This window comes from Euprymna scolopes, chromosome 4 (genome assembly GCF_053919585.1).
Source record: "Euprymna scolopes isolate OS-2025 chromosome 4, ASM5391958v1, whole genome shotgun sequence".
NCBI classification, from domain to species: Eukaryota; Metazoa; Mollusca; class Cephalopoda; order Sepiida; family Sepiolidae; genus Euprymna; species Euprymna scolopes.
The window spans coordinates 179,817,288-179,832,211 of NC_136485.1; the positions used below are offsets into that span (position 1 = coordinate 179,817,288).

Genomic DNA, 14,924 nt, shown 5'->3' on the forward strand with positions numbered 1-14,924 from the left:
ATGTGCCTTTGAAATGTTTTGCTCCCAGAGGAAAGTTGGCTCTACCAGAAGGATACATTTCTTGGAATCCAACCACACCACAATTTTCAGACACTGATTGGTTTGCACTGAAAATTAGATGTGGCAAAAATCGACACATCCTCCAGTCACAAGCTTAACATTTTTGCTTGAGTAAAGATTTTCCCTCCTTGCAAATAAACACATTCTAGATTATGACAGGCAGCTCCCCTGCTCAACAACAATTACTGACCCCAAAGCTGTGTTTCCTTCTCCCCTTGTCTTCTCTTTATACTGTGTCATTGTCTCTCATATTGGCAGATGCCAAGGATGGTGTGGAGGTATAGTGGTTCACAAGTGTAAAAAAAAAAAAAAAAAAAAAAGCAACAAAGATAAAATATAGAAAACAAACTTAAACACATTTTGTAGATAGCAGTTGTGTGCGACACCATTGTAGGAAACAACCTTCTTCACGTCTACATCTTAATCATCTGTCGAAGCCTCTTCCTCATCGATTGTTGTCAGCTCATCTTGGCCTCCTAAACTTTCCCAATCTGATCCAAGATGCAACCTGCCATCGAATGACTCAAACTGGAAACTGTCGTCAACTGCCATAAACTCGAGATTCTCTGTAAACTGCCCCTAACTGTCATACCTTATCACAAACTCACTCTCACTCTAATACTATCCATAATCTGACTGTAAATATATTGACCTCTATGTTTGCTCCTTTGTCCCAATCACTGCCACACCTTGATTAACAATCCTATTTCAGCTTTTCGTGTGCGTTAGTGAACAATTTCTTGCCCATTGTAATTCTACTAATTTAACTTGTCTTATATATGGGATAAACGACCAAGACTATGATACTATTGATCTTACTTCCATCTCTAACCAAATGTTAGGAAGTAGGGAGGAAGAGAAAGAGAAATTTAAAAAAAATGGTCTTATCAGTAGAATATTGGATAGGAAATTGTTCACAAAGGAACACAAAAGAAAGCTGGAATGGGGTTGTTGATCAGGGTGTGACAGTGAACAGAAACAACAAACCGGTCAATATATTTTAGAGTTATTTTCAGGCATGTCAATGTGTTTGTGACAGTTTATGATGGTTGGGAACAGTTTACAGGAGTTTAATTTTTGATTGAGTTATGAGTTGATCACAGTCAAACATAGGTTGTGGGTTGAACGAGATGGTGGGGAAATAAATCAACCAACGTACGGAAACACGACAGTAGATGCAGATGTGAACCTTATGTGTAGAGGATTGATGGTGTCACATATACAGAATGCAATTGATATTTGCAGAATGTGTTATTGTTTTCTCTTGTTTTATTTTGTTTTTTATACTTGTGAACACATGCGCACCCTCTTGACTACTAAGATGTGAACGTAAGCATTTGAAGGGTTGATGGTGTCACACATACACAACTGATATTGCAGAATGTGTTGGAGTTTGTTTTTTGTTTTGTATTATTGTATTTTTATACTTGTGAACTCGTGTGCCCACTCGAAGACCACTAATATGAGAGACGATGGCGTAGCCAGAACAAAAAGAGAAAAAGACCACAGAAACAACATTGAGGTCGGTGATTGTCAAGTGAGATAACACATGATCTTATCACAACTAGAGGAAATCCTGATGAAACTAAAAAAGATACAAGAATGAAAAAGATTTGTTTCCAGATTTAATGAGATTCTTTTAAACAAATTTAAAACAGTTTCATACAGAAAACTACTAATGAAAGAAATTAGATGAATATTGAAATCATTAACATTTTCATATTATTTGTATTATTCAGACTACTGTTCTCATCTTGAATGTTATTTTCACAATGTTTCGGCTGATGTAACCTTCAAATTTTTTCAAGTGCATCTGCAAGGACCCATGGTATAGTGAATAAAGTACTTGGTAAAATTCACTTGTAAGTTACACTCTTCTGTAAGTTGAAAGTTCAGTCCTCATTGTGGCTGCCACTCAAAAAACAAATACAATTGTGAATTATTTAATACTTCTACCCAGTCATGGCTGATGAAACGAAAGCATACTAATCTCATGGATTAAATAAGGGGAGTTGCATGCTATCGTTCTGTCAACCATGACCGAGTAAAAGTCCTAAGTTATTCATAATTGTATTTTTGAATGCTGTCTTCACTGATGATTGAATCTCTAGAAAAGTGTAACTTACATTAACCAAAACGTTGTGAAAATAACATTTAAGATGAAAACAGTAGTTTGAATAATCCAAATAATACGAATTGAATAAGTTAAATAAAAGCTTTTCTTTTTTTTTTTTCTTTTTTACACAGTGGTCACCACTTATCAAGGCCCGGAAGCCACTAAGGGATAAAGGTTATTGCAAGTACATTACGTTAGTGTGGAGATTTGATGAAGTGTTTACTTAAGGGGGCGGTTCATTAAGAATTTGTTAACGTTGGACTTGAAGACATCCAAGTTGTAGTCAGGTGGGAAGCAGGCAGACAGAACAGAGTTCCACAGGCGTGCAGTTCTAAGAAAGAAGCTTTGTTCATGAAATCCACGTTTTGATTTAGGCACAGATAAAGAGTGGGGGAAATTTTTCACAGTGGATTCAGCTAGACGGGTGTTTTTCGTGAAAGATTGGCGAGGGGGGACCAGAGATTGGAGTGCAGACGAGCACCTGCCATGGAAATAACGATAAAACAAGGATAGGTTCGCAACGTCTCTTCTGCGGGAGAGAGGTTGCAGGGTAGAGAAAAGGGCATCCCCCACTAAGCCACAAAGTCTATTTTTTACTCTGTCAAGGCAGGATAGGCTGTTTTTAGCAGCTCCTGCCCAGATATGCCAGCAGTATTCCATCCTTGGACGTACTTGGCTTTTATATAGATAGAGAATTGCATCAGTAGTGAGATATCTTCTGGAGCGGTAGAAGGATGCCACCATCTTTCCAGCGACCTTGGCAACAGATGATGTACGTGTTCCATTTAAGATCAGGAGTAAAGGTCAATCCCAGAAGCTTGTCAAAACACGGGGCCTCTCCCAGATGAGAGCCATCCATCACAATTGATGCCAGATGGGGATCAGAGCGTTGATGATGTAAGGATAGGAGTTTGGTTTTAGATGCATTAAAGGTAACCAGCCACGTCTTCCCCCACTGAACCACGCGCTCGAGATCAGAGGAGAAAGAATCAGAGAACTTTGTCATTTACAGCCTTTGATGTGTTGGCGTAGATGGTCGTGTCATCAGCATAGATGTCAACGAATGATTTAAGTATGTGTTTAGGGAGGTCATTGATGTAGATCAGGAAGAGAGTTGGGCCCAGGATTGACCCCTGAGGGACTCCAGCATTAATACTGCAGGCCTCTGATTTTTGTCCATCGACCACTACTCTTATGAGCCTATCGGAGAGAAATGATTTAATGATTGAGAAAACATTTCCAGTTATACCGTAGCTGGAAATCTTGTGAAGTAGACCCTTATGCCATACCTTGTCGAAGGCCTTTGATATGTCAAGAGCAATTGCCCTGGAAAAGAAGCCTTTGTCAAGAGATTCACTAATCCTGTGAGATATAACCATCAGCACATCTGCGGTAGATCTTGCAGAGCGGAAACCATATTGTGTGTCATTAAGAAGGTTATTTCTGCTGAGGTGGTTGACTACTTCTCTATTTAATATGGATTCCAGCAACTTACCCATAACACAAAGGAGACTTATTGGTCTGTACTGAGAGGGAGATTACTTATCACCTGAATTCTTAAATACAGGGCATACTGATGAGGTTTTCCAGGGAGTCGGAAAGCACTTCTCCTTAAGGCAGCACTTAAACAGTTTCGTACGTATGGGAGCAAGTTCTGGTTGAACCTTTTTTAACACTATAATTGGGATGCCGTCAGGGCCAGTTGCTTTACTGGAATCTAGGTTCTTGATTAGCTTGGCGACCTCATGCACGGATATTTGTATGTTACCTAGTGTGTTCTGTGTTATAGGCGGAAAATATGGGGAGTTGCTGGCCTTCGTCGCATAGGGTAGAATAGCTGCAAAGTTCTTTGCAAATAGTTTGGCCTTGTCTGACGCTGACGAGATGACCTCTGGTCCATTGCTAATGGTTGGGATAGAACGCACACTTCTGTTCAGGATCCTATTTGTTATTTGCCAAAACTGGTGGGAACCAAGCCGCTGATCAGCTACCTTGGATTTAACAGACTGGGCATATAGCTCTCTTGCATTTTTTATTACTCTTTTACAGTGGTTGCTGGCAGTCCTGAAAGCAGCTTTAGTCTCAGTGCATCTATTACGTTGGTAGCTATGGAAAAAGTGATTTCTGTGCGCGATAGCAGCAGCACATTCTGGGGAGAACCATGGCTGGCTGTTAGGTTTTTGTTGGAATTTTTTAGATGGTATGAATTGGTCTATGCCTACAATCAACCATTCGGTCAGATCTGATACTATAGAGGACACTTCCTTTTTAAACATGGAGTGCAGAGGTAAATCAGATATGAATGTAGGGAAGCTATCCCAGTCAGCCATAGAGTATCGGTATACAGTAAGGTGGAGGGGTACGTCTGGGGATTTATTACATTTCGTTTTTATCTTAACTGCTACAACAGAGTGGTCAGAGGATCCCAGAGGAGATAGAATGGAACATGAACACAGCTCAGGAGAAGTTGAGAGAAAAAGGTCTAGGAGGCTTGCATATTGACCGGGTGTATCGGGCACACGGATGGGCTCACGAACAATCTGAGTGAGGTCATAAGCAATGGCAAAATCATGACAGAACCTCCCCTCATCATCTGTCTTATTTGAATAGGTCAGCCATTTCACGTTATGGACGTTGAAGTCACCACAGATGTGGATGTTAGCTGAGGGATATGCAGACAGGATGTGGTCTATTTTCTCAGATATGCTCTTAAAGATAGTAACTCCGCTGTTGTGGGGCCGATAGAGGGCAAATATAAATGCAATGGTGTTAGCAAGTGCAACCCTGAAGCACATATAGGGTAAATTAGGATCTTCTCTAGAGATATCCCTGCCACACGAGAAGCCATCTGTAATGTAGGCACATATTCTATGCCCATAGCAATCTTGGGGGTCAGATTTAGCTGTTAAGCTGGATGAGAAACTCTTTATTTCATAATCTTGTAGAAAATAAAAACCAGCTCTATAAATTGTAGAAAGATTTTTAATCATTTGTGTCAGTTATAAGATTGCTAACTATTGACGACTTAATACTTATAATTCTTACTTAAAAAAATTGAAATAGGTTCTTGTACAATAAAATCAAATGAGTAAAACTACTTTATGTATTTATGTGTCGTGTGAAAATTATTAAAAATTCCAAAAATTATGAAAAATGATTAAAAGCAAAAATATAATTTTTTTCAAATTTTATCATATTTTATAATACACTCTTATATAAGTCATTTTGTGTGTGTGAGTTCCTTCCTCATAGGTTCCGAAACGGCTGAGCCTATCTTTTGCAAATTTCACACAAAGGTAATTTATATGTCTGGCAATGTTCTTAGATATGTTTTGTACAAAAATTTATCCAATAAGTATTGAAAAAATCTCATTTTAAAATTATCTTTTATAGATATAAAAAAAAAACAATTTTTTTACAGGGGAATACTTTATATTACATTGACCAAGGGAGATAATAAAATTTCAGCAAATCATTTCTTAAAAAAATAGATTTATTATCATCTGGATATATAGCTCAATAGTAGAGCATCAAACCTAAATATTAGTTCACATGATATTGTAAACAAACACAGATGGAATTTGATGAATGACAATCATTATTTTTAAAATTATTTTTGCAAATGATTCCTTGTAATATATGATAATCAATAGGGGATTGATTCTATAATAATATTGACGTAATCAATATGAATTAAAATATAATGTTTAAGTATATTTGTTGTGGGGGAATAACCCTCCAAATGGATTGTTCTATCCATTATCTAAACCATAGAACTTTTGATCCCAGATGTGGATTAAACACCAGAGTGACCCTCGCCTGCTCGGTAACGTTTACTACTTTTTTCAGTTGTAACCTTTTTACGTTATTGTTCCAGTAATACATTGTTTAAACTCTATTCTGTTGTTCTGTTTTCTTTGTGACTTACTGCAAGCCATAACACTGGCGACATTGGATTCAGAGAACGTACTCACATTTAAAAACAGTGTTCTAAAAAACTAAACACTAACGACATTGGATTCAAGGAGCATACTAAAATCAAAACCAGTAACGACATTAAAAAAAAAAAAATACTCATGTTGAAGTAGTATTCTAAAAATACTAACAACGTCGGACTCAAATGTTATCAAGCCTAAGGAAGTGTCTAAACACTTGCAACTGAAAGGTTCATGGTAACTAAAAAAAAAAAAAAAAATGCAGATCATTACGGGAAAAAAAAAAAAAAAAGAGTTGAAAAGAAAAAAGTCAGTCACGACTTTCAAAGATAGCACTGTACTTTTGCAAAAAGAAAAAGTTTCGTCGCGACTTAGGTAAATTTTTATAATTTTGGAAAAAGAATTCGTCACTTGTGATTTTCGCTGCTAAAATCAGGCGTTATTTTTTTTTTCTCTGGAGAAAAATATACACTTGATTTTTTTTTTCTTTAGACAATGAACTTTTTATTTATTTATGTTTTTTCTGTTCGTTTTATTGTCTGGAGGAAGAAATAAGAAAAAACAGTTTTGTAAAATTCAGCGAACATTTTGAAATTGCTAATACTGACAAAGCAAAATGGACGAATTGAAAGTAGCGTTGGAACATTTAACCAAGTTGCATATTGATGCCACAAAGCGTCAGTCACAATCCGAAAAACACTGGACTGAACATCAAATACGATTCGAGGAACAGCAAAAGGAATTGCAAAAACAGTTAGCCGAACGTCAAATACAAACTGAGGAATTGCTTACAGAAATGGTTAAGAATAATGCAAACGCGGAAAGCAATTCAGCATTTTCTTTGAATACAATATGGACTGCGATAGACAATTTAACAAGATGGTAAATTTGTTAACGGAACTTTTCTCGCCGAAAATGTCTTTTTTCCATAAGCGTTGGAGATGTTTGAATGTGGTAAAAGGCGATAATGACGATTTTACCACCTACGCAGCTGTAGTGAACAAACACTGGGATGACTAAGTTGTCTGAACTGACAGCAGACAATTTTAAATGTCTTGTGTTTGTGCACGGGTTAACCTCGGGAAAAGATTTGGAAATCAGGCGCAGATTCCCTTCAAAATTAGAAAATGAACCGAACTTAACGCTTCAAAAATTGACTGAGGATTGTCAAAAAGTAGAAATTATAAAAAAAGATGCAAGAAATACCGAAGCAGGCATCGTGAATATGCAATAAGATCAGTCATAAAAGTTCGCACTGTAGGAAAACTCAGAATAGAAGCCGTATACGTCAAACCAGAACTAAGAACGTTGTAGATGAAAATCTACGCAAATATGTAACGGTTAACATTTTCGGCAAACCTATTAAATTCCAATTAGACAGTGGATCAGATCTTTCAATAATAAATCTCAAAACGTGGAAAATATTACGAAAGCCGACTATGTTAAAAACTAACAGAACGGCGACGGCCATTAATGGTACAAACATTCATTTTGAAGGTGAATTAATTACAAACGTTACTTTACGGGGGAAAACAAAAAACTAAGATTGTATGTGCTAAAAGATAGTGAGAACCTGTTCGGTTCTGACAGCATGGAGGAGTTTCGTCTCTGGGATCTTCCTATATCCACATTCTGCAAGAAAATAGATGCCCACCCAGCAGAATCGGAGAAACTTATAACTTGTTTTAAAAAAGAATACACAAACGTATTTACTCCTGGCCTGGGGAGATGTACAAAAATGGCCGCAGATTTTAAGTTGAAACCTGGCACACAACCAGTGTTTAAAAAGAAACGTAATATCCCGTTCGCTTCCCTGAACAAAATAAATCAGGAACTAGACAGATTAGAAAGCATCGGTATACTGGCTAAAATTGGATATAGTGAGTTGGTTGCTTCAGTAGTTTACGTAAAGAAAAGGCCCGGGGAAATTTGCGTTTGGGCCGACTTCGCGATCGGACTCAACGGGTCCTTAGAAGATTTTCACTATCCATTACCTAGTCCAGAAGAAATGTTCACAAAATTAAATGGCGGCAAGTTTTTTTCTAAGATCGACCTAAGCGACGCTTACCTACAGATTCTGGTAAACGACAAAAGCGCTAACCTCCTCTGTATTAACACTCATCGGGGTTTGTACAGATACGAAAAACTCGCGTTTGGTGTCAAGATGGCATTCGCAATATTCCAGCAAGTAATGGATACTATGCTGTCCGGCTTGGACACCGCAATCGCATATCTTGATATTATCATAGCGAGCAAAAGCAGGGAGAAACATGAAAAACATATCAGACAAATATTCAGTCGAATACAAGATTATGGATTTAAGATCAAAGCAGATAAATGCGAGTTCTTTTTACAAACAATTAAATACCTAGGTCAAATAATTGCTAAAGATGGCAGATGCCCAAAACCCAGATAGGGTGACTGCTATTAAAGAAATGCTGGCACCAGTAAATAACTTTTTTTTTTTTAGGTTTAGCAAATTATTACCAGGGGTTCATCTCAAATATGCACAAATTGCACGCACCACTTGGTTGCGACGAAATACTGTTATACGGTGAAAGGGTTGTCATCCCCCAAACCCTTCAAAAAAGAATTCTCAGGGATTTTCACATGGGGCATCCAGGAATAAACAGAATGAAAAGCCTAACGTGAAGTTTTGTTTATTGGCCAGCTATGGACCAAGATATTACTGACATGGTGAACAGATGTAAAGGCTGTGCTTTGGCTGCAAAAGCACCACTGATAACATATAAACCTTGGCCTAAGGCTGAACAACCATGGTTGAAGATCCACATCAATTATGCAGGACCTATGGAGGATTTTTACTACCTGATAGTAGTTGACTCTTATTCTAAATGGCCAGAGGTACTAAGATGCAAAAAACCAACCACGGCAACAACGACAAATTTTTTATTGGAATTGTTTGCTCGGTTTGGGGTTATAGACTGTCTGGTTAGCGACAACGCTACTCTGTGAGACATATCAAGTCAAGCATATTACGACACCCCAGTACCATGCCAGAAGCAACGGCCAGGCTGAACACTTCGTCGATACGCTTAAAAGGGTATTAAAAAAGGCGTCCTGTACACCGACAGAAAAGGCCCTTCAGCAATTTCTGCAGGTTTACAGAATCACGAGAAATCCAAACACACCAGATGCGGGATCCCTAGCAGAAATCATGTTTGGACAGAAAGTAAAATCCGTATTTGATAAACTGCTACCCAAACACATAGTCCACAACAGAACCTCTACAATGCCAACAAAACGGTTTCGGAGATAACGTGTATTTTAGACATTTTAGAAATAACGTTTCTTTTTGGGAACAGGGCACAATCTTACAAAGAATCGGCCATGTTACATATATCATTCAGGGCCCAAAGTTCCAACATAAGAGGCACCTGAACCAAATCAGGAAATGTTTCTATAAGGATCAAGAAGAACCACCGCAGGACGGCAGTGAGGCGATTGAAACTGCGTATGACTGTTTTGACATAGACCCTCCAAAAGGGATGTCAGAACTGAGACACTCCGGCAGAAAGAGGAAACATAAAGACCCCTTGGTGGTCTGCCCTAAAAGGAAGAAACACTGATTTTCACAACCGCGAAAATCAGCTTGAAACGGGGGTGTTGTGGGAGAATCACCCTCCAAATGGACTGTTCTATCCATTATATAAACCATAGACCTTTTGATCCCAGGTGTGGATTAAACACCAGAGTGACCCTCGCCTGCTCGGTGACATTTACTACTCTTTTCAGTTGTAACCTTTTTATGTTGTTGTTGTTCCAGTAATACATTGTTTAAATTCTATTCCGTTGTTCTGTTTTCTTTGGCTTATTGCAAGCCATAACAGTATTGTAAAACTGGGCAACACTGGGCGTCGAGCTAGTTTGATAATATTGAAGACTTCTTAAAATCAAGGGGAAGTAACTTCAGTTTATGATTTTGACAAAATAATTGTAATTCATCATTTCAAAATAGAAAATGGCAGATCGCTAATATCTATTTTTATTTTTTTGTAAAAAGTAATTCTAGCAAATTTTCTTTTTGATCATTTTTGGAATTTTTACTGATTTCAGCATAACAAGTAAATTTGTAACATTATTTTTACCTAAAATGCATTTTTTTTCATCGGATTATACTGCATAAGCACCCCGAAATATTGCATACTTAGTATCATCAAATCAGTTTTGTATTTGGAACAGAATGGTGACAACACTGAAGTATTTTAAGTCAATCAATAGAATTTATTTAATTCAAAAATACATTCAGGACTTATTAAGCTCACCAGCTTCTGTTTTTTTTTTAAATATCTACTTGGGAATCACCACTTATTAAGGCCCGAAGGTCACTTGAGGATAAGGATTAATGAATATATGGTGGTAGAATTTGATATTTATGAGGACGGCTAAACAAGAACTTGTTTACATTGGATTTGAAGACTACCATGTTGTATTCAATCGAGAACAGTGTTCCACAAGTGGGCAGTTCTGAGAAAGAAGCTTTGTTCATGGAATCTGCATTTAGATTAAAGCACAGTTAGAGTGAGGGAAATTGTATATAGTGGTTGTAACTAGTCGAGTGTTTTTTTTTGTGAAAGTTTGGCAAGGAGGGGAATGATTGGAGTTCTATAAAATAAGCTCCAACCCCTGTTAAATCACTGCATCTCTATTTAGTATTTGAATAAAATATGCTTTGATGAACCCATTGCACTTGTGCTCCTTCATCATACATATCCCCGCCAAACTCATTTAGCTATAAAATCTCATCCCTTCACTGTTGAAGTCCTTAAATATGCCAGAAAGTTTCTTCCCTTGAACAGCTAGATTTTGGTTTATGTTACATTTGAACTTCTGCATATCAGTGCAGTCAGGGAAGCAGGTAGCAGGAAGGAAATTCCAAAGTCTTGTTAATCTTTCCTAGGCATGATTCCAAACAGTAGCCCCTTACATCCAAGTGGCGATATGTCTTGTTAGGGGTGAACATGAGTAAAAAAAAAAATAAAAAAGTAATCAAATGTATAAGAGCCACGTTCAGAGAGACAGGGAGGAGGAGGAGGAGGAGGAAAGCATTTTTACAAAATCAAGAAACTTATCAAGGGAGAGAAATGTGAAAAGAGAATTATACTCACAAATTTAATAAGCTCTGAAAAAGGCAGTCCTTCTTCTGCTGATTCACGTTTGCTCCAAACGTATGTAGATGTGGTCTGAAAAGGAAAGAGAAAACGTCATTAAAATAAGCGTTAACTATTCACAGACATGAACAGTTATTTTCCTTATCCTAAGTTTTGCAATCTTAGCTTTTTTTTTTGGTAAATTTTATAACTGGGTCAGAATTTATGAATGAATTAAAAATATTAAATCAACCATTAATTTTAGTTTATTGGAAAATTTTCACCTTGCATGAATAAACTTCCATCCTTTTCTCTTCTCATAGCTTATATGAGGTGCCTTCAATAAGTTTCCAGACTTTTTTTGGATGGCCACTTTTATTGACAGTACATACCTGAAACTCTAGTCCCCTTCAAAGTAATCTCCTCCAGCTGTAATGCACTTGTACCATTCCAACAATTTGTGTTAGTGTGTCAACGACCCTTATCACAGCCTCTTTCATCTCCTCAATTGTCTTATAACAACAGCTTTTAAGGTTTTCCTTGAGCTTAGGGAATAACCAAAAGTCACAGGGAGCGGGTTCTGGACTATAGGAAGACGGAGGAATTGTCTTGATGTTCATCTTGGTCAAATAATCTGATTTTCTATGATCACCCTTGGGACAAACTTCACACAAATCTTCTGCATCTTCTGTTCCTTACGAATAATTGTGTGCACAGTTCCCACACTGACATCAAACACTGCACTTATTGTCTCTATAAACACATGATGATCCTTATCCATGAAATTTCTTATTTGGCCCATACACTCTGGTGTTCGGACTTCCTTACTCCTCCCACAACTATCATTATATCTCACGGACATCCTGCCTTCCTTGAATCTCTTATACCACTCAAAAACTGATGCTTGATTTATATTGTTCTTCTAAATTGTGCTCATGTCCAGATTGTATTTTTGAAATACACCAGCCGTAACAATCATGCTATAATAGAGTGTATTCCAATTCCTGTTGTAGCTGTTCATTTGAACTTGAAGTCATATAATTTGGTCAGTCATCTTATCAAATGTATAGCAATAACATATTGAATTTTCAACAGTCTATGGCAATTTTAAATGCCTGTTCCAAATAAAATTTGGAAACTTATTGAAGACACCTTATATATTAATTCAATAAAAAAAATAAGGAAATTACATTCTTGGGATGCCATAAATTACATATTTCTGGGAGAAAATTAGGTGATGTGTGGCATGTGGGGTCAGGGTTAATACATTGTACATTGGTATATTTTTAGATATTTGAAATGAAGATTGGATTATTTGGATTATTCGGACGAATGTTCTCATCTTGATTATGATTTTCACAAGTTTCAGTTGATGTAACACCCAACCTTCTCCAAGTGTATCTTGTTGAACGTGGGAATCTGCACAAAATTTTTAATAGAACTCCTTATTTAATTCATGAGGGTAGTTTGCTCTTGTTTTGTCAGCCACTCCCGGTTAATAATCTTAAGTAATTCACAACTCTATTTTGAGTGTTGCTTGCACTTAAGATTGAACCTTTGACCTCAAGAAGGATAAACCTTACAATTTAGTAAAATTCGGTTGTGAGTTACACTCCTCTGGAGGTTGATAAATTCCGTACAGATTTCTCTGTTTTCGACAAGATACACCTGAAGAACGTCAGAAGTTATATCAACTAAAACGTCGTGCAAAAAAAACTCACGATGAGAAGAGTACTTTTAAAAATCCAAATAATATGAATTATACATTTTTGCATTGTAAGAAATGAAAAATTATATATTAGTATTGGTGCGATTAATCGTAATTGGAAAAATCTTAACTTTTTGGGGTATCAAAATTGGTATTGGAAAAATTGGTGCTTTTTTTTCAATTCCAAGAACGTTTCTTTTATTTGTTTTGGATTAAAACTTAATTTACCATTGCTGGAACTAGTGATAAGTGCTAATATTTCTTGATTTTAAACTAACAGTAAAACTAAAATCCATAGTTAAACACCTACATGTCTTTTTAAGTTTGTGAAAATATATGCCTGTATTGCATGGGCTTTTATGGTGATCTGAAAATAAACTCTGTAGTAAAATATTTAGAAATTTTAAAAGAACTGGAATCGGTAATTGTACTAGAATCAGAACTTTAGAACCAAATCGGTAATTGTATCAAAATTGGGAAAAATTTTGAAAATGTTCCATCATTAAAATATATATATATATATATATATATATTAATGACAAAAGTCTATATTTCAAATTTTGAGATGTTGACCATTTTACTGTTTATTTTTTTAATATGCACAATTCATGTCAATGTACTTAAAGAAATAAATGGTAAGATTGTCAACATCTTGAAATTTGGAATCTAAACTTTTATCATTTATTTGTATATGGTCTGTCGTGGGCAGCACTACAACCATCAACGACATTCTGACATGATGAAGTCTCATTTCGAGAACCTTCCTAATGATTAGGTTAACACACCATTCTCCTGTGAATGACTTGCAGCATCACATCTGTCACTAGATGGCACTACCACTCTCCATCCTAGACTTCAACAAAGCCTTTGAATGCATGAGATCTAGCAAATCCCCAGGACCCAGCAAAATCTCACCCACAGTGGCCCCGAGATGAGAAACCATCTCATGCTCCTTATATTGAAGATGTGGGAGGCATAGATCCTCCCCAGCGAGTTTCATCACATCCATCACAAGTGACAATTTGTGACAATGGTCATGACAATATTTAAAAAAAAGAAGACCATGAGAGCTGTAACAACTAACAGGGAATATCACTGCTAAGCATCACCAGCAAGATCTTTGCCCACATGATCCAAGATGATCTCCTCATCCTTGCTGAAGATATCCAGACCAGAGAATTGGTTTGGTTTTTAACCTTCCCACGGGACCATCTTCTGTGCACAGCAAATACAAAAAGAGCATCAAACAGCAACAGCCTGAAATGTTCATCTTTTGGCATCTAAAAAAGACCTGCTATATCGGCAATCATTACAAGGTTTAATTGCCTACCTGACTTTGTTACCTTGGTATGTGCCTTACATGATGAAATGGTGGGGAGAGTATTCTACCACTGATTGGGTCTTGCAAGTCATGTAAAATGGAAACATCAACCGTGAAGATTGAGACTCATGACAGAACCCGATACTCGGACACGAGTGGGAGCAGCCACCGATATTCCTATTGTCACTGTTGGTGTACTTTTTATGAAACTGAACCAATATTCACAATATATGAAAAATTTTATGTTGTTTAATTTTTAATTGTGTATAAAAGTTATGCTATAGCAAAGGAAGAAAATGAAGGATACAGATATATATGGGTTAACACTGAAATAAATGAAAACATCAAGAGAACATAGAAGGGTCACCGGTTAGCAAAAGTCAAGTATCATGATCAAGAACCACAAATAAGGAATCAAGGCCTTCAAATCAAAGAAAAAAAATTCTTCCAAAGTTTAAAATAAAGAAAATGCTAAAAATATTTTTTTAATAAAAAAAATAACAAAAATAATGATAAAAATCATGTATAAAAAAACAATGATGAACAAAAAATAAAGACAAATAAAAAAATTATAAAATATTTCAAAGAAAAATAAAATTTATGATAAAAATAAAAAATATATCATCTTGACAATAAAGTTCTTGCGGTTTTTAACTTTTAAATTCAGATGAAC

The 14,924-nt window shown here is 36.5% G+C and overlaps 1 protein-coding gene across 6 annotated transcripts in view; it reads right to left on the reverse strand.

Annotated features, from left to right (window-relative positions):
* Positions 1-14,924, reverse strand: part of LOC145270473 (small ribosomal subunit protein mS29-like) — a 536,140-nt gene that overhangs the window by 57,801 nt on the left and 463,415 nt on the right. For all 6 annotated transcript variants that reach the window (XM_080126119.1, XM_080126129.1, XM_080126147.1 and 3 more), the window contains one exon: positions 11,241-11,315. In XM_080126119.1, coding sequence (XP_079982245.1) covers positions 11,241-11,315 — 75 coding nt within the window. The remainder of the gene's footprint in view (positions 1-11,240; positions 11,316-14,924) is intronic.